This window comes from Papio anubis, chromosome 17, assembly GCF_008728515.1.
Source record: "Papio anubis isolate 15944 chromosome 17, Panubis1.0, whole genome shotgun sequence".
In the NCBI taxonomy this organism is placed as follows: Eukaryota; Metazoa; Chordata; class Mammalia; order Primates; family Cercopithecidae; genus Papio; species Papio anubis.
In genome coordinates, this window is record NC_044992.1 from 67,097,437 (window position 1) to 67,117,127 (window position 19,691).

Genomic DNA, 19,691 nt, shown 5'->3' on the forward strand with positions numbered 1-19,691 from the left:
TACCCCCCGCCCGCGGCCGGCGTCGCCCACCCGTAGCCGCTGGCCGGTCAATGGCACCACCTAGCGGACGGCACCAGAGCGGCCCGCAGGGGCGGCGCGGGGACCCCAGCCTCGAGGAGGCGCTCGTGCCGGGCGGAGGTGGCGCTTCAGCACCGTCGTGGGCCGGACAGCGCCTCTCGCCCCCGGCCCTCGAAACCCAGCTTCGGAGCCCCGCCGTAGGGACCGGACGGAAGAGACCGAAGGAACGGCGAACCTCCCCGGACCACTCCTGACAGTTCCCGGGTAGCCTTCGGCCTGCAAAGTCGGAATCTGCACACCCCTTCTTCCCTCCTTGCCCAGCCCGGGCGGTGGGAACTAAGCAGCGCGGGGCGGCGGAGGGGCGGTCACACGTGTGACCATTCGCACTGCACTACAGCCGCCGGCTGCTCAGGCTTTACTGGAGAGAAGCCCCGAGGAGAGCTGGGGGCAAAAGAGGGGGCTCCTGCATCTCCAGCAACCTGCGAGCTGAGCTCCCAGACCCGGCGTCGGGGCGAGCGCTTCCGGGAGGGCGCTAGGACCCGGGACAGTCAGGAGGGCGCAGAGCGGACTGGGGCGGTCAGGGGGCGGGGCTGCCGCGGCAGGGCAGATCGGCGGGCGCTAGGACAGCGCGGAGCTCCGGCGGCGGGCGGGGCGGGGCGTGGCGCCGCGCGTAGAGGCAGGCGGCGGCGGGATGGAGTCCGAGCCCGAGCCCGCGGCCGTGGAGGTTCCCGCCGGGCGCGTGCTCAGGTGCGGCGCGCCCTGGCCGGAGGGGGTGTGGGAGGCGCGGGGCCAGCGCGGGTAGGGAAACCGGGCCCGGCGACCCCGATGCGCGGCGCTGACCCCGCGTCCCCTTCTCCCCCAGCGCCCGGGAGCTCTTCGCCGCCCGCTCGCGGTCGCAGAAGCTGCCCCAGCGCTCGCATGGCCCCAAGGACTTTCTGCCCGACGGCTCGGCGGCTCAGGCCGAGCGGCTGCGCCGATGCCGGGAAGAGCTCTGGCAGCTGCTGGCCGAGCAGCGCGTGGAGCGCCTGTGAGAGGGGCGGGCCCGGGGGTGAGGGAACCGGGGGCAAGGCGGGCCGCGGGGCCTCGCGAGTGGACTGACGCAGATCCCTTCCCACTCCTCGCCAGGGGCAGCTTGGTGGCTGCCGAGTGGAGGCCGGAAGAGGGCTTCGTGGAGCTGAAGTCTCCTGCGGTGAGCTGCGGGCTCGGGGACAGGGGACCGCCCTCCCTGCCCTCCTCCCTCCCTTGTGACGCTTGCTCTGGGCCCCACACAGGGCAAGTTCTGGCAGACCATGGGCTTTTCAGAGCAGGGTCGGCAGCGGCTTCACCCGGAAGAGGCCTTGTATCTGCTGGAGTGTGTGAGTGGGACCCGGGAGGTGGGGAAGGAGTTGGGACCAAAGAACGGGGAGGACACGTTTTATCGGAGAAAAAGCACACACAACCCGGTCTTTTGAGAACTGATAACCGAACTTCTAGAGCAGGAGGTAGTACGTTACAGGGAGCAGGGATTCCAGTCCAAATTAGTGATGCTGCCCCACTTTCCTGGTTGGTCACATTCTTGAGGCGCTGCTGAGAGGGGGAGGGGGAGGTATCAGAGCTGGGAAGTTGCCCCATCTCTCTGAGGCACTGCAGTGAGGGCTCATAAGCTGAGCTGTTGGCCCCACTTCCAGGGCTCCATCCACCTCTTCCACCAAGACCTGCCACTGTCTATCCAGGAAGCTTACCAGCTGCTGCTGACGGACGACACTGTGACCTTCCTGCAGTACCAGGTATCTGCCACCACCCTGCCCCCGGGAGCCACCCATCCACTGAATCAATGAGTATTGACAAGCACCCATAAGATGCCAGGCACAGTGTCACATGCTGGGGCTGCAGGGCAGACGAGGGCCGTGCTGTCACGAGGCTTACATTGTGGTGGAGGCCTGTTGGCTTCGCATAGAACCCAGGGCTGGAGAAGATAAGGTGGGGGAGGAGAATTCAGAGAGACTGGGCTGTTCATTCAGGTGAGAGAAGCTAGGGGCATGTCCCAGGTTGGGGGTGGGTAGGGTTGCAGTGAGTGAAAAATAGATGAATCTCAGAAATATTTTGAAGAAAGAATGGATAGGACTTTGCCAATGGATTGGATGTCAGGATTAAGGAGAGAGAAGAACCCAGGTTTACCGCCCATGATTTGGGTATGCGCCAGTGGATGAAGGGTGGGAAGAATGAAGAGGAGCAGATTTGGGAGGAACAAACCAGTCAAAAGAACTCTGTTTCTGATAAGTTAATTTTGAGGAGCTTCTTGGACATGCAAGTGAGTGTCAAGCAGACAGACAATTGGACTCCCAAGTCTGGAGTGTGGGGAGAGGTCAAGACTAGATGTAAATATGGGTACCATGAGCACATGGATGGTATTTAAACTGCTGGGCTCTGTGGGAGTGTCATCAGAGTAGAGGGCTGGGTCTGAGCCCTGGGGCTCTCTGAGTAGGTTAGGGGGCAGATAAGAAGCAGAAACAGACTGAGGAGTGTGGGGTGATGTAGGAGAAAAACCAAAGTCGCATCACAGAAGCCAAAAGAAGGTCTTTCAAGGAGGAAGTGGTTAGCTGTGCTGAAGCCTGCTGAGAGAAGCAGGATGGGGGACTTCTTGTCTATGTCCCTCTGATATGAACGCAGGGACACAAGGTTGAACATGTGGCTCCTTACTGGAAACTTCCCACCTGCATCGGTGGAGGTATGGGGCTGGAGAGATGCCCACCACCTTCTGCCATTGTTTTATTCACATGGTGGTCGGCAGCTTCACTCTCGTGAGCTTTGTGTCAAAATACTCAAGTATTTCAGGGCATGGTGGTTTTCTGGTTTCATGGCGGTCAGTTTTTTGGGATTTGGCTAAATGTCATTTGTGCTGAGTAAGGTAAGCAGGAGGACAGGAATTCAGAGCCTGAGATATTTGGGGACGGTGTTCATAATGGAGCATGGTCCAACCTTAGTCACAGGGTTTAGAATCTGGGGGTGTACAGGAGGGGCAGAGAGGGCTGTGGGGATGGCCTATGTCTGGAGAAACCATTTGGTGTTTTCAAGAGTGGCCATCTGAGCTTTCCTTTTTTTTTTGTTTTGAGGTCTTCAGCCACCTGAAGAGGTTGGGTTATGTGGTTCGACGATTCCAACCAAGGTAAATCCCCTTGCTGTTTCCTTTCCACATATTCTAGTCCTGGGACCTGGCTGACTAGTCCTGGGTAGAAAATGGCCTCTCCTTACCTGGAACCCTTGGCTAGAGTGCAGCTCCTGGGGCACAGACTGGGGGCCTCTGCTGGAAGTGTTCTGAGAGAGGCAGGTTGGGAGGAATCCAGGTCATTTCGTTTTATTCTGGGTTATGAAATCGAGCCCCGTCTTCAGATGACTTGCGCCTGCAGCTGAGTGTGTGTGAGTACCGAGAGGCAGGATTGGAACAGTGCCTGGCACTTAGTAGGTGCGCAGGCAGATATGTAGAGTGTATGCATAAATGAAGGACTGGGTGAGGAATTCACCATTAGTAGGGTTTCACATTTTTTATGCCAGGTTAAATGTTTTTTCCTTCAACACCTTAGTAATCCAGCATTGGTAAGTGGCAGAGATCTTCAGACTTGGAATGGAAACAGGTATAGCTTTTGCAGTTACAGTATGTCATAAAAGCTTTAAAGCAGGCACATCTTTTCTTTTTTTTTTTTTTTTTGAGACAGAGTCTCACTCTGTCGCCCAGGCTGTAGTGCAGTGGCGTGATCTCTGCTCACTGCAGCCTCTGCCTCCTGGGTTCAAGCAATTTTCCTGCCGAGTAGCTGGGATTACAGGCGTGCGCCACCATGCCTGGCTAAATTTTTTTTAAATTTTTAGTTCAGATGGGGTTTCACCGTGTTGCCCAGGCTGGTCTCAAACTCCTTACCTCAAGTGATCCTCCTGCCTCAGCCTCCCAAAGTGCTGGGATTACAGGCATGAGCCACCAGGCCCAGCTCTACATCTTCTCTTTTCTGAAAGTGGAACCTATCCTAAGGAAAGAATCGTGGATGTGTGTAGTGGTTCACCTGTGAGAATGATAACAATACTTATTATTTGCTGGGGGCCAGGCTCTGTACACATCGCTGAGAACAGAAGAGCAAAATCACTGCCCTCACAGAGCTTGGATTTAGTGAGGAGTCACACAGAACACCCTCACTGTGCAAAATCAGTGTACTTGCAAAGAAAAGTTGAACAGGAGACAGGTTCACACAAATGACAGGTTATCCCTTAGAGCAGCTCTGTCCAATAGAACTTTCTGTAGTGATGGAAATGTTCTGTGTTGGCTGGGCACAGTGGCTCACGCCTGTAATCCCAGCACTTTGGGAGGCTGAGGCGGGTGGATCACAAGGTCAGGAGTTCAAGACTCGCCTGGCCAAGATAGTGAAAACCCATCTCGACTAAAAAAACAAAAATTAGCTGAGCGTGGTGGCGGGTACCTGTAATCCCAGCTACTCCGGAGGCAGAGAACTGCTTGAACCCAGGAGGCGGAGGTTGCAGTGAGCCAAGATTGCGCCACTGCACTCCAGCCTGGGTGACAGAGCGAGACTGTCTCAAAAAAAAAAAACAAAATGTTCTGTGTCTGTGATGTTTAATACATGGGGCTAGAGCAACTGTGGGACTGAATGTTTAATTTCATTTAATTTAAATGTATTTAAATCTAACTTAAATAGTCTGGGTGTGGTGGCTCACACCTGTAATCCCAGCATTTTGGGAGGCTGAAGTGGGCAGATCACCTGAGCTCAGGAGTTCGACACCAGCCTGGACAGCATGTTGAAACCCTGTCTCTACTAACATACAAAAAAAAAAAAAAAAGAAAGAAAAAAATCAGCCGGGTGTGGTAGCAGGCGCTTATAGTCCCAGCTATTCAGGAGGCCGAGACACAATAATTGCTTGAACCCTGGCAGCAGAGGTTGCAGTGAGCTCAAATCTTGCCAGTGCACTCCAGCCTGGGCGCAAAAGCAAAATTCTATCTCAAAACAAAAAAAACTTAAAAACAAACTTAAATAGCCACCTGTCGCTAGTGGCTCCTGTACTGAACAGCATAGCCTTAGAGCCTTACTTAATTCACAGCAGGGAGGCCAGGTGCAGTGGCTCACACCTGTAATCCCAGCACTTTAGGAGGCCCAGGTGGGCAGATCACGAGGTCAAGAGATCAAGACCATCCTGGCCAACATAGTGAAACCTCGTCTCTACTAAAAATACAAAAATTAGCTGGGCATGGTGGCACGCACCTGTAGTCCCAGCTACTTGGGAGGCTGAGGCAGAAGAATCGCTTGAACCCGGGAGGTGGAGGTTGCAGTGAGCCAAGATCCCGCTGCTGCACTCCAGCCTAGCGACGAAATGAGACTCTGTCTCAAAAAAAAAAAAGAAAAAAATTCACAGCAGGGAAGAATGCTGCAGTGTCAGGGGGCTGTGTCAACAATATATTATTGAGTGAAAAAAAATTACAAAGCAGTATACTAGTATAATGCCATTTTGTTTAGGAAAAAATATATAGAGAGAGATTATTCAGTGTATATATAAAAGAAAGAAAAACGTTAACAACAGTTATCCAAAGTTTTAATTTTTCTATATTTTCCAAGTTTGCTAGCTCCTCTGGGCCATTGCCTAGGCAGAGGCACATGGCTGGGCCTGTACTCCTCATGCAGGTCTGCTTAGGGCCTTAGCCCTTGAGTGTGGCTCCGATCCTGGCCCACTGACTGTCCCCTTGGCCCATTTCCTTACACATCCCACCAGATCCCCAGGCTGAGGAGGTGGGTCAGTGGCCCACCCACTGTTCTCACCCTGCAGCTCTGTCCTGTCCCCGTATGAGAGGCAGCTTAACTTGGATGCCAGTGTGCAGCACTTGGAGGATGGAGATGGCAAGAGAAAGAGGAGCAGCTCCAGCCCTCGGTAACGCCCACATCAGGGTTGCCCCCCTGGGAGTGCTGATGTCTGGGACCTTGGAAAATGCACAGGCTTTCTAAGAACTAGGCTTGGGCAGCTCCCACGCAGGCTCAGGGAGACACTAGGGGACCTGCTTTCAGCTCGCATGCGACGTGTGCACCTTAGCAACCAGGGGCAGATGTGCTGCTTTTCCCCCACGTCCCCCAGGTCCATTAATAAGAAGGCCAAGGCCCTGGACAACTCCCTGCAACCCAAGAGTCTGGCAGCCTCCAGCCCACCTCCCTGCAGCCAGCCCAGCCAATGCCCAGAGGAGAAACCCCAGGAGTCAAGCCCCATAAAGGGCCCAGGGGGCCCCTTTAAGCTTCTGGGGTCCCTGGGGCCCAGCCCTGGCCCGGCCAGGGAGGGGGTGGGGTGCAGCTGGGTGAGTGGCAGAGCCGAGAATGGAGTCACGGGGGCCGGTAAGCGGCGCTGGAACTTCGAGCAGATCTCCTTCCCCAACATGGCTTCAGACAGCCGCCACACCCTCCTGCGCGCCCCAGCCCCAGAACTGCTCCCGGCCAACGTGGCTGGGCGGGAGACAGATGCTGAGTCCTGGTGCCAGAAGTTGAACCAGCGCAAGGAGAAGCTCTCGAGGCGGGAACGGGAGCACCACGTGGAGGCCGCGCGGTTCCGGGAAGATGTCAACGCTGATCCCGAGGTGCAGAGCTGTTCCAGCTGGCGGGAGTACAAGGAGCTGCTGCAGCGGCGGCACCTGCAGAGGAGCCAGAGCCGGGCCCCTCATCTGTGGGGCCAGTCCGTCACCCCCCTGCTGAGTCCCGGCCAGGCCAGCTCCCCAGGTACCCCCTCAGCCTGCCACATCCTCGAGGGCCACTGGCAGCTGAGGAATCACAGGACTTTGGAAAGGGCATGGATGAACCGGGATGGATTGAGGCTTAAGAAAGATATGGGAAAGATATGGGAGGAGGGAGTGGACCCCCAAGGACGGTCAGTTCTCCCGCGGCTGCAGCAGGGCCTATGTGGGAATGCTTAGAGATGGTGAGTCAGGAGAGGTAAGGAGGGGTGAAAACTATAGCCATATCCTTAAAATCATAAACAACATGCATGTGGATGGCTTTGCCACCAACTAGCTGTGATCGCAACCTATTAGATGGAAAAAGGAGGTGCCTTCTTGGCCAAGTGAAAGAAAGGCTTGCTGTCTGCTCTAAGCACAGGGAACCAATGGGGAAAGAATAAGCTCAGTGTGTTACCGGATCCCAAATTACTTAAAGCCTTCATGGGAATGCGGTAGATTGTAGGTAACTAGATAGGGTTGCCAGATCAGTTCAATTTGACTTTCAGTATAAATCTAATTTTTCAGTATCAGTATGTTCCAAAAATTGCATGGGATATGCTTATACTAAAAAAAAAAAAAAAAAAAAACACAAAAAAATGTTGCTAGGCTGGACACGGCTCATGCCTGTAATCCCAGCACTTTGGGAAGCCAAGGTGGGCAGATCACCTGAGGTCAGGAGTTCGAAACCAACCTGGCCAACATGGTGAAACCCTGTCTCTACTAAAAATACAAAAATTAGCCAGGTGTGGTGGTGCAAACGTGTAATCCCAGCTACTCAGGAGGCTGAGGCAGGAGAACTGCTTGAACCTGGGAGGCGGAGGTCGCAGTGAGCCAAGATCATGCCACTATACTCCAGCCTGGGTGACAGAGTGAGACTCTTGTTTTAAAAAAAAAGGAAAAAAAAAAGTTGCTAAATCTGGCCATCCTAGATGGCAGACTGAGAAATGTGACTCCCCTCCCAGTACCTTGTTTTCTCTGTCCTTGTAGCTGTGGTGCTTCAGCATATTTCTGTGCTGCAGACAACACACCTTGCTGATGGAGGTGCCCAGTAAGTTTCCAAGCAGTGCCATCTCTGCAGGACCTTGGCCGCCAGGAGTTGGTGGTTAGGATTTGGCTCCTGAAAACTGTTCCAGGGATCCCTACCCCTACACCTAGCTCTGAGCAATACCTACTGTTCATGTGGGTCTGGGGAAGAGGGAGAACAACCAGTGGGTTAGCCCAAGGGTTCAGAGTCCCCAACCCTCAAGTGGCACCTCTGTGAGGCTGCTTCCTGGCACTGATGGAGGGAAAGGGTGGGATGGAAAAGAAAGGTTGGGGAGAAAAGTTCATGTCATAACGTTTCTCATTGTATTGTCAGGCTGCTGGAGAAGTCTGGGGGCTTGGAAATCAGCTTTGATGTTTACCAGGCTGACGCTGTGGCCACATTCCGAAAGAATAACCCTGGCAAACCCTATGCCCGGATGTGTATTAGTGGGTACGCAGTGAGCCAGCATTGCCCCCCCCCAGCTGCTGCCAGTTCTCCTGTGAACCAAGTGGGACTCCTGTACTCCCCTGGCCAGTGTGCCAATCTCTGAGAGGAACCTGAGGTCCAGAGAGGCTAAGTGACCTACACAAGGCCACACAGCCAGTTTGTGCTGCCCTACTCTGAGCTCCTTGTTGCTAGCATTTTAGGGTAGTCTCTCTCCAATGCCATTTTAGTCCAAGACTCACCCAGCAGAAGGGATGTAGATTGTGGGAATTTACCGGCTAAAAGTGGTGAGCACCTTGCTCTTCTTAGCACCTCCCCAACCAGGGCTCTGGGGCCCTCTTCATTAGAGCCCTGTGTTTTGCAGACAGATGAGCTCGTGGGCCAGAATTCTTGCACCCCAACTCCTTCCGTAGAATCTCTTTATCTGGGAGCCATAGAGCTTAGGAGTGGGCTATGGCCGGGTCTCACCCTAACCTTTTGTCCCTGCAGATTTGATGAGCCTGTCCCAGACCTCTGCAGCCTCAAGCGGTTGTCTTACCAGAGTGGGGATGTCCCTCTGATCTTTGCTCTGGTGGATCATGGTGACATCTCCTTCTACAGCTTCAGGGACTTCACGTTGCCCCAGGATGTAGAGCACTGACCTCACAGCTCTGCAGGGGATAGAGCTCGCTTCAGGGGACCGGGACTGTCTGTTCTCAGGGACCATCTCGGCTGCCTCCTGTACCGACTCTAACCTGTAGCTTCAGGGGCCAGTATGGGCCTTGGCCCTGAGTGTCTGATACTCACAGAGTAAAACTGTGACCCTCTCCCCTTCCCTGCTGCCTTGCAGTGACCCCTCTGGAACTCAGGACTCGATTTTAAGGACCCAGGAGGTGGGGCAGAAGAGAGGACTCTGTGCCTTTAACAAGAGGGTGCCTGCTTCGTGCCATAAAGCCAAAGCCATTAAAAATAGATTTCTTTTCTGCTGTTTCTGTATGTACTGGGTAAACCCCTCTCGCCCCCGTCCCGTTGTCAGTGGAACTGCCCCCAGCCCCTCACCCCTGCTTTGCCCACTCAAGGACATCCGCTTCTTCTGGTGCGGGATCTAAGAGTGAGAGAAGCCCGCGGGAGGGCAGGAACGCGACCTCGAACCTTTTGAGCCTTTCCCTGGCCTGGATGGGGCGTTGCAGGGTTTCCTGCAGGGAGGAGGGAGGATGGCGCGCCATCGGCCCCCCCTGGGCGCAGCGGGGTGCGGGTGGCGAGAGGCGCCACCTGCAGCTGGGCGGTGGAGCGCGCTGCAGCCCCGGCCTCCGCGCCCTTTCCGCTCCCGCTTCTCGTCGCTCCAACCTCCTCCCTCGCTTTTGCTAAAAATTCCACCCGTTGTTGCAGACCCCTCCGGCCGACACGGAGGAGGTGGGCTTCCCCTCTGCCCCGCCCGGAGGAAAGGCGTCTAGCTGCGACGCCCCGGTCCCCACACCACCCCTCTTGTGGGGCTAGAAACCCGGCCCTGCGTCCGCCGGTCACCCTGTCTGGGCTGGGCTCTGGCAGAGGAGCTGGCCCGGATCCGCCCCTCCCTCGGCAGCTCCGGGGAGTTGGAGGGACGACTCCCCTGGAGTCTGGGAGGTGGCCCGGGACCGCGGGCGTTCCGGGAACTATTTCCGCTTGCGGGAGGCGGCGGGACACTGGGCGCGGCGCGCCGTTCTGCGTCCAGGTGCTCGCAGGTGAGGCCGGGGCGGGCCCGCGGAGCCCCGAGCCAGTTCTCGAGGCCCCGCCCCGCGCTCCCCGGGGCCGCGGATTGGCCGGAACGCAGCCCCCACCCCCGAGAGTGCCCCCGCCCCAGCGGCGCCGAGCTGGGGGGCGGGCCGGGGGCGGGGCGCTGGGCCCAGGCAGGCTCGCCCTTTATGTAAATAGCGCGGCTCCGCCCCAGGCTCGCCGCGCCGGAGGTGAGCAGGAAGGAGACGGTAGCCCAGCAGCCCGTGGGCAGGCGCGGCGGAGCGAGCGGGGCCGGCGGCAGGCGCCGAGGGACGCCGAGGCCTCGGGCGGGGGCCGGCCCGGGGTTCCAGGTGAGGTGCGTGCCGGATTGGCCCCGCCGGGTCCGCCCCCTCGGGACTCCCACCCGGGACGGGGAGGCCCAAGACCCCTGGGCTGTCGGGCCAGGGCGGGAGGGCTGCGCCCAGGTCCGAGCGCCTCGCCCCTGTCCGCTTCGCTGTCGTGGCCTGGGAGAGAGACACCTGTAGAAAGTTCCGCGGGGAACTTCTCTGCCTAATCCGCGCGATGACTGAAACTTGGGCTTGGGTTTGCACAATAATGTTGGCTTAGCAGGAGAACAGGTGCCCGGGCCGGCTGGGTGCGGGGGGCACCGCGGGCAGAGACGGAGTCCCCGGACCCACGTGTAGGTGCCAGGCCAGCGGGGTCGGCGACGCGCGTTTGCGGTGACCCCCTCCCCACGGGCGGCGGCCGGAGCGCGGTGCCCCGGCGGCTTAGCCCCTGCCCCTGCCATCTGGGCTGTGTCCCTGCCGGCCCTTTGTGCCTCCTAATCCCCGGACGCAGGAAGCCCGCGGGAGGGACTTCGGTCTCCGGCCTTTCTCCAGCCGGGGCGGCTTTGGACACCTTAACATGACGGTGCGGAGACCCAGTCTGCCCTCCATGCTGACGGGTGGGGTTCGCGCTGTGGGATTTGGAGAGAAGTGGAAAATTCTATCTTGCCAAAGAAAGTGTGCCTGAGTTTGCTCCAGCTGGACGATTGGTGGACACACTGGGCCTTGGCTTGGGGAGAACTGACCGTAACCAGGGGAGCTGTAAAGTGGCGCTTTGAGGCTCTCACCTGTACAGGTGAGCTTTGAGTGAGTAGGGCGCCCCTTCCCCTGGGTATCCGTGTGCGACTGCAGACTGCCGGCAGCCCTAACCTGGGCTCCGGGGACCCCCTGCAGGAGTTTGTAGTTCAAGAGAACCTTGAGTTCTCTTGAAGGGGCTACAGAGAGGATTCTGAGCAGGGAGCGGGCAGGGAGGGAATGGGTGTGTCAAGGTGACAAGGAAACCCTGGTAGGAAGAGCAGAGCTGCCACAGAAGAGCTGTGGCCCAGCCCGGGGGAAGCTAAGGTCAGAAGTGGCATTTGAGGCTGGGTGCATTGGCTCACCGCTGTAATCCCAGCACTTTGGGAAGCCAAGGCGGGAGGATCGCCTGAGCCCAAGAGTTTGAGACCAGCGTGGGCAGCATAGTGAGACCTCGTCTCTACAAATAATAACAAAAATTAGCCAGGCATGGTGGCGTGCACCTGTGGTCCCAGCTACTCAGGAGCCTGAGGTGGGAGGATTGCGTGAGCCTAGGAGGTAGAGGTTGCAGTGAGTCATTATAGCGCCACCACACCCCAGCCTAGGGACAGAGTGAGACCCTGTCTCAAAAAAATAAATAAATAAATAAAGTGGCATTTGAGGAAAACTGTCTGGGTCTGTGTGAGCAGAGGCACGAGGAGAATTGTGGGAGAGATGGCTCAACTTTATTTTATGAACTGGGATTTGGGGTTTAGTTTTCTTAGGCGATCTTCCCACAGTGCTAGCTGTGGCAGACAGAACTCAAACTCAGCTCTTGGGCTTCTAATCAGAGTTCACTCCTTTCCTCTGAAGTTAGACTGGGCCCATCTTTGTGGGGACCCCTGGACAGGGTTTCCGGGGTCCAGGGTCATTTGGCATCCCCATTCTTCCTTGAGGCAATGGAGTTTCCCCTTTGGTGTCAGATTAATATGCTTTTAATTACATTAAAATGACACTACATTCGTAAAAATAAAAGAGAAAAAAAGTAACTTTTTTTCTCTCTTTTTCTTCTTTTTTTTAAACTAAGTTGACCAAATTCTTTTTTTCTTTAATAATGTATTTTTTAATTTGTAGAGATGGGATCTCACCATATGTTACCCAGGCTGGTCTCAAACTCCTGGACTCAAGTGACCCTCCCACCAAAGCGTTGGGATTACAGCTGAGCCACTGTGCCTAGCTGTTAGTAACTTTTTTTTTCTTTTTTTGAGACGGGGTCTTGCTCTGTCACCCAAGCTAGAGTGCAGTGGTGCAATCACTGGGAGATGGAGGCTCACTGCAGCCTCGACCTCCCAGGCTCAAGTGATTCTCCCACCTCAGCCTTCTGAGTAGCTGGGACTACAAGCGTACAGCACGATGCATAACTAATTTTGTATTTTTTTTAGAAAGGGGGTTTTGCCATGTTGCCCAGGTTGGTCTCAAACCCCTGGGCTCAAGTGATCCTCCTGCCTCCCAAAGTGTTGGGATTACAGGTGTGAACTGCCACGCCAGACCTGTTAGTATAAATAACTTTTTAATATACCACAACATTAAAAGAAAAAAAGGCCAGGCGTGGTGGCTTACACCTGTAATCCCAGCACTTTGGAAGGCCGAGGCGGGCCGATCGCCTGAAGTCAGGAGTTTGAGACCAGCCTGACCAACATGGAGAAACCCCGTCTCTATTAAATATACAAAATTAGCTGGCCGTGGTGGCGCATGCCTGTAATCCCAGCTACTCGGAAAGCTGAGGCAGGAGAATTGCTTGAACCTGGAAGGTGGAGATTGTGGTGAGCCAAGATCGTGCCATTGCACTCCAGCCTGAACAATAAGAGCGAAACTCCGTCTCAAAACAGACAAACAAAAAATGTCCCATAATCCCAGGTGATCGCTGTTCATTTAAAAAATAGAAAAGGCAATAGGAGCCCATAGTGGGAAAAAGGAAATGTAGAAATTGTAAAATTAGAGAGCAAAAAATTAGGCCGGGCATCATGGCCTAACATGTAATCCCAACACTTAACACTTTGGAAGGCCAAGGCGGGTGGATCATGAGGTCAGGAGTTCGAGACTAGCCTTGCCCACATGGTGAAACTCATCTCTACTTAAAAATGCAAAATTAGCTGGGCATGGTGGTACGCGCCTATAATCCCAGCTACTCAGGAGGCTGAGGCAGTGATTACTTGAACCCAGGAGGCAGAGGTTGCAGTGAGCCGAGATCGCACCATTACACTTCAGCCTGGGCAATAGAGTAAGACTTCGTTTCAAAAAAAAAAAAAAAAAAGAGGCTAGACGTGGTGGCTCAAGCCTGTAATCCCAGCACTTTGGGAGGCTGAGGCAGGTGGATCACCTGAGGTTGAGTTTGAGACCAGCCCGGCCAACATGGTGAAACCTCATCTCTACTGAAAGTACAAAAAATTGGCTGGGCGTTGTGGCAGGTACCTGTAATCCCAGCTACCCGGGAGGCTGAGGCAGGAGAATCATTTGAACCTGCGAGGCGGAGGTTGCAGTGAGCCAAGATTGTGTCATTGTACTCCAGCCTGGGCAACGAGAGTGAAATTCCATCTCAAAAAAAAAAAAAAGCAAAAAATTATCCCTCCTGCCTGACAGTCTTTTTCTTTTTTTTTCTCTTTTGAGACGAAGTCTCATCTGTCACCCAGGCTGGAGTGCAGTGGCATGATCTCAGCTCACGGCAACCTCAGCCTCCCAGGTTCAAGCAGTTCTCCTGCCTCAGCCTCCTGATTAGCTGGAATTGCAGGCAGGCACCACCACGCCTGGCTAATTTTTGTATTTTTGTATTTTTTGTAGAGACAGAGTTTCACCATGTTGGCCACGCTGGTCTTGAACTCCTAACTTCAGGTGATATGCCTGCCTCGGCCTCCCCAAGTGCTGGGATTACAGCATGAGCCACTGCACCCGGCCCCTGACAGTCCTTTATCTTCATCCTTCATCCTTCTATCCTTCATCTCTTTAAAAACAAAAAATAAAAAAATAATTAGGCTGGGTGCAGATGCTCACGCCTGTAATCCCAGCACTTTGGGAGGCCAAGGCGGATGGATCATGAGGTCAGGAGATCGAGACCATCCTGGCCAACATGGTGAAACCCTGTCTCTACTAAAAATACAAAAATTAGCTGGGCGTGGTGGTGCGTGCCTGTAATCCTAGCTACTCGGGAGGCTGAGGCAGGAGAATCGCTGGAACCCAGGAGGTGGAAGTTGCAGTGAGCCAAGATCTCACCTCTGCACTCCAGCCTGGCGACAGAGCAAGACTCCATCTCAAAAAAAAAAAATAATAATAATAATAATAATAATAATTTAAAGAAAAGATTTTTAGTATCTTTCTAGGCATCAGGTATAGTTTTGACTCGTTCCTTGCCGAGTTCTTGCTGTGTGACCTTAGTGTGGTCACTGACCCATGCTGAGCTTTGTTTTCACACATGAGAAGATGAGAAAGGTCGCCAGCGCACGTGGCCTGCCACACAGCAGGCACCCAATGAGGGTGGACTCAGCTTCCATGAAGCATAAGAGGTGTCGGTCACTCCCAGGCCTTGGGGTGGGCACTTGGACCTTTTGGAAGTGCCTGATGGGTTTAGGGAATTTGTCTTCTCTGGAAATCAGCTGACAGCTCATGAATTTCTGATATTTTAAAGTCTCTGGCTGGACATTTTGGCTCATGCCTGTAATCCCAGTGCTTTGGGAGGTGGAGGAGGGAGGATTGCTTGAGCCCAGGAGTTCAAGACCAGCCTGGGCAACAGTGAGATCATATCTCTACAAAAAAATTTTTTTTTAATTAGCTGGGCATCGGCTGGGCGTGGTGTCTCACGTCTTTAATCCCAGCACTTTGGGAGGCCGAGACAGGCAGATCACAAGTTCAGGAGATCAAGATCATCCTGGCTAGCACAGTGAAACTCTGTCTCTACTAAAAATACGAAAAATTAGCCGGGCATGGTGGCGGGTGCCTGTAGTCCCAGCTGCTCGGGAGGCTGAAGCAGGAGAATGGTGTGAACCCGGGAGGCAGAGCTGGCAGTGAGCTGAGATAGCGCCACTGCACTCCAGCCTGGGCGACAGAGCGAGACTCCGTCTCAAAAAAAAAAAAAAAAAATTAGCTGGGCATCACGGCGTGCACCTGTCGTCTCAGTTACATGGGATCGCAGGAGGATCACTTGAGCCCAAGAGTTTGAGGCTGCAGTGAACTGTGATGGCACCACTGCACTCCAGCCTGGGTGACAGAGTGAGACCCTAACTCAAAAAAAGAAAAACAGTCTCTGGGGGTCAGAAGTTTTTCAGCGAGGACCTTTTTCAGGAGTTGAGGGCCGCAGTGGAGGGTGTGGCCTCTCCTAAACTGACCTTGCATTCCAGTGGCCCTTGATGCTTCCCTTGCTCCTTGGGAGGGCCGGGAGTGAGAGCCGGTTGCCTGGGAGTCTTTCCTGGGGTGGGGGTGTCAGGGAGTGCAGGATTAAACTTGCTCTGCATTGTGCTCCAGCTGGGGGGTGCTTGCTGGGTACACCCTCCTCACCCTGTTGGGCAGCAGGGCAGAGAGCACAGGCCTGTGCTGCTCTGTTGGCATTAAGGAGACTTTCTAGGAATGCCATCGTGCCCCCTTTCAACCTTGCTTGGGGAAGGATGTCCTCTCCTGCCAGGACTTCCCGGCCCTAGGACCCTCCCTTCGGAAGACGAAGTGCTGCCTGGGGCCGGGTGGCCCGTGAGCCCCTGCCCACACTGTGGGAGATCTGCGCATCTCTGGCAAGAGCCTGCAGGAGCCATCTAAGGAGTTTAGTTTCCCCAGGGAGCTATTCGGCCTTTCTGGTCTTTCCAGATGAGTCAAAAGCAGCTGTTGAGATGCCTGAGTTGGGGGCCAGGATGGAGGCCCAAGAGACGGATGTTCTCTCTCCTGGGCTGACTGCTTTGAGCAGCGCTGGCAGCCTGGACTCATTTGTCCTCAGTCCTCAGCTCTGAGAGGCCCTCTTATCTATCTCTCTTAGGTGATATCGTTCTCAGGGTTCCTCCTGGGGCAAGGCATGCCAGGTCTGCTTGGCAACGCTGTTTTCCTCTGTCAGGAGCAATTTGCAGGGAGAAAACTGGGGACAGGGCAGGAGACGGGCATCCCCCAGCGGGGCCACCAGCAGTGCTTGCCCTCCCCAGCCCTGGCTCCCTAGGAATTCCAAGGAGACCCTCACTCGCTGTGTCCATGGCCATGGCTTTGCCTAGGTCCCTTTGGGGTGGCCTTCCCCCCAGCCCTGCCTCTCAGAGGACAGTGGCTTTGAATCCTCACCCCACTCTTCTTCCCAGGAACCACAGTGAATTCTTGAGCTAGGAGAGGCTGCTCTGGGCGTGGGGACAAGGAGGCTGCAAGGCACCTGACTCTACCCTTCAGGAATTCGGCAGAGACTGGAGCCTTCTCTTCAGACACCTGACTCAGTGTTCCCAGAGTTTGACGAGAGGGACATCTGATATATATGTGTGTGTGTGTGCGCGCGTGTGTGTGTGTGTGTGTGTGTGTGTGTGTGTATATATATATTTTTTTTTTTGAGACAGAGTCTCACTCTGTGGCCCAGGCTGGAGTACAATGGCGTGATCTCGACTCACTGCAACCTCCCTGGGTTCAAGTAATTCTCCCGCCTCAACCTCCCCAGTAGCTGGGATTACAGGCACCAGCTACTATGCCCGGCTAATTTTTTGTTTGTTTGTTTGTTTTGAGATGGAGACTCACTCTGTCGCCTAGGCTGGAGTGCAGTGGCGCGATCTCGGCTCACTGCAAGCTCTGCCTCCTGGGTTCACGCCATTCTCCTGCCTCAGCCTCCTGAGTAGCTGGAATTACAGGCGCCTGCCACCATGCCCGGCTAATTTTTTTGTTTTGAGACTGAGTCTCGCTCTGTCACCCAGGCTGCAGTGCAGTGGCGCAATCTCAGCTCACTGCAACCTCTGCCTCCCGGGTTCAAGCAATTCTCCTACCTCAGCCTCCTGAGTAGCTGGGATTACAGGCATGCACCACCACGCTTGGCTAATATTTGTATTTTTAGTAGAGAAGGGTTTTCACCATGTTGGTCAGGCTGGTCTCGAACTCCTGACCTCATGTGATCCACCTGCCTCGGCCTCCCAGAGTGCTGGGACTACAGGTGTGAGCTACTGGCCCTCTAGTAAATAATATTTAATATAATTCTGGAATTCACTGGGGGTCCTGGAGCTTTGGTCAAAGGCAGGGTCCACAAGGGTGTTCCGAACAGGATGTCAGTCTTGATGTCCAAGGGCCCTGGCCTTGGCTGGAGACTTGAGGACAGGGGAGGGAAGTTCCTGAGTTCCTAACTCAGTGTTTCGTGGGGTCAGTGTTTAGCAGATACCTTTCCTGGTTAATCCCTAGTCAGTCCTAACTCTTTGTTAATTCATTCAAGTATTTTCTTTTTCTTTTCTTTTCTTTTTTTTTTGAGACGGAGTCTCGCTCTGTCGCCCAGGCTGGAGTGCAGTGGCGTGATCTTGGCTCACTGCAAGCTCCGCCTCCCGGGTTCACGCCATTCTCCTGCCTCAGCCTCCCGAGTAACTGTGACTACAGGCGCCCGCCACCACACCCGGCTAATTTCTTGTATTTTTAGTAGAGGTGGGGTTTCCCTGTGTTAGCCAGGATGGTCTCAATCACCTGACCTTGTGATCCACCTGCCTGGGCCTCCCAAAGTGCTGGGATTACAGGTGTGAGCCACCGCGCCCGGCCTGTTCAAGTATTTTCTGATGCCTCTTGTGTGGTTCTAGATGTTGGATGTGATCCTTAAACAAAGCAAAGATGTCGGCCATCATGGAAAGTTCTTTCTAAAGGGTGAGAAGCCTGAGTGACAGAAAGTAAAAGTAACTAATAAATTAGGTGTTAAAAGGTGATACGGGCTATAGGGTAAAAAGAACTAGAGCAACAATTGTGAACCCGCATGGTAGGGGGCAGGTTACAACTTTAACAGGTGGTTAGAGTGGGCCTCTGCCAGAAGGTGACATTTGAGCAAAGCCTTGAAGGAAGTGAGGGAGCTGTTCAAATAAAATTTCAGTCCCTCCCACGAGGCACTGGGGATGCAGCCATGGATGAGGCCAGCACGATCCCTACCTCCTGGAGCTGACATCTGGAAGCTTCTGGGGACAGCTGTTCCAGTTTTAGGGCAGGTAGGAGGCCCTAGAAAGGGGTCTGATTGGATGGGCTGGGTGGCCTGCACACGCCAGCCCCAGGCAGGTGGTCCATCTTCTCCCCAGAATGGTTTTGCATTTCCTGGGACTTGACTTTCTGCCAGTCACTTCCCTGGAGAGAGAGTCTGGTGTTGGATTGTGAAAGGGTGCTAAAGCCCCCAGAATGGGGGTGCATGCCCACCTTCCACCCCATCTTACAGGCCCAGGAGGGGCAACAGAAAGGAAACTTCAGGAGGAGTCTAGGCACGGCGGGAGGATGCTCTTGGGGCTGTGTGGTGGTTGTGGTTCCATAGGATAGACGGTGGGGGGGATGGAGGCTGACCCCAAATGGGGCCCATCCAGCCTGTGAACAGGCAGCCCCTTTGTCCTGGGGGAGGGGCCTGACTTGAGCAGAGGATTTTGGAGTCAGATTGGAGTGCAAATGGGATTTAGATTTTTTTTTTTTTTTTTTGGACTTGGATTTTTTTTTTTTTTTTCTTAGAAAGGGTGTTGCTCTGTCACCCAGGCTGGAGCACAGTAGTGCTATCATAGCTCACTGCAGCCTCAACCTCCTGGGCTCAAGTGATCTTCCCACCTCAGCCTCCTGAGTAGCTGGGACTACAAGTGTGAGCCACCATGGCTGGCTAATTTTTAAGTTTTTGCTGAGACAAGGTCTCCCTAAGTTGCCCAGGCTGGTCTCAAACTCCTAGGTCCTAGATCCTCCTGCCTCGACCTCCCAAAGTGCTGGGATTACAGGCATAAGCCACTGAGCTTGGCAAAGGACTTGGACTCTTATTAACTGTTTGAGCTTGGGGCCACTCCTAATCGATCACTTCATAAGTAATTGTAAGAATTAAATGAGATGGATGTAAAGTGTTAAAGTCACATCCAACCATAGCTAGCTCTCAATACCTTTTACTACTTAACAGCAGCGGGGACAACAGTCCTCTGGTCATGCCCCTATTCCCTCTGGTTTGTGTTCCCCTACATCCCACTCCATGGAAATGCCCTTCAGCCGAGGTTTGGTTGCTAAGCTGCTGGCCAGGGACCTGCCTGGTACTTCTGGGAGATTGGGCTTCCCAGGACTACATGGGCACTTGCAAAGCGGCTACAGACATCTGAGTTGGCACAGATGCCGCAGGGGTCAGCAGCTGCCTCTGTGGTTTAGATCCCTACCCACCACTACCATCAGAGTAGGAGGTGCAGGGGCGGATTCACATCCGTCAAACAGGAGGCCACAGCCACACTCAGGCCTCACACAGGATGTTGTAGAGGGGAAGGCAGCTTCTTAATCAGCAGCGGGCTGTGGGGAGCACGAGTGAAGAGGAGACGAGAGCATGGGACATCAGGCGGCACGCCCTGAGAGCAGGCAGCTGGCACTGGGTGCGGCCCGTGGCCGTCTCTGGTTTGGGCTGGGTCTGGAGTCCTGCCGCTGGGTGTGGACTCTCCCAGCAGATCAATGAGATCAATGGAACTTCCTGAGCTATGGAGGGAGCTTCTTGAAGGCTGGCCCCTCCCACATCTCCAGGCCAGAGGGCTGGCTAGGCTTGGCCAAGCCTTGGTCTCACAGGGACAAATTAGCCCAG

General features: G+C 54.6%; 2 protein-coding genes across 12 annotated transcripts in view; both read left to right on the forward strand.

The window, feature by feature from the left end:
- The first annotated feature begins 664 nt into the window (after window positions 1-664).
- Window positions 665-9,178, forward strand: TSEN54 (tRNA splicing endonuclease subunit 54). 5 transcript variants are annotated; one of them, XM_003913434.5, is made up of 11 exons: window positions 665-765; window positions 881-1,045; window positions 1,144-1,207; window positions 1,290-1,373; window positions 1,686-1,784; window positions 3,111-3,163; window positions 5,815-5,916; window positions 6,118-6,746; window positions 7,730-7,790; window positions 8,100-8,216; window positions 8,700-9,178. In XM_003913434.5, the coding sequence occupies exons 1-11, from the start codon at window positions 710-712 to the stop codon at window positions 8,848-8,850; spliced, it is 1,581 nt and encodes a 526-aa protein (XP_003913483.2). In that variant the 5' UTR covers window positions 665-709; the 3' UTR covers window positions 8,851-9,178. The 5 variants fall into 5 exon arrangements, 3 of the variants coding, with proteins under 3 accessions (XP_003913483.2, XP_021783654.2, XP_021783653.2); XR_002517785.2 differs by lacking the exon at window positions 8,700-9,178 and having other exon boundaries at window positions 7,730-7,844; XR_002517784.2 differs by lacking the exon at window positions 8,700-9,178 and having other exon boundaries at window positions 7,730-7,921; window positions 8,100-8,215.
- A 917-nt stretch (window positions 9,179-10,095) lies between these two features.
- LLGL2 (LLGL scribble cell polarity complex component 2) overlaps window positions 10,096-19,691 on the forward strand; it is a 50,853-nt gene continuing 41,257 nt past the window's right edge. For 3 of the 7 annotated variants that reach the window (XM_031657758.1, XM_031657759.1, XM_031657760.1), the window contains exon 1: window positions 10,128-10,257. The gene's annotated coding sequence lies outside the window, so the exon portion shown is untranslated. Of the gene's footprint in view, window positions 10,258-19,691 lie in introns of all 7 variants that reach the window. The other 4 variants (XM_003913435.4, XM_003913436.4, XM_009191240.4 and 1 more) reach the window with 2 other exon arrangements.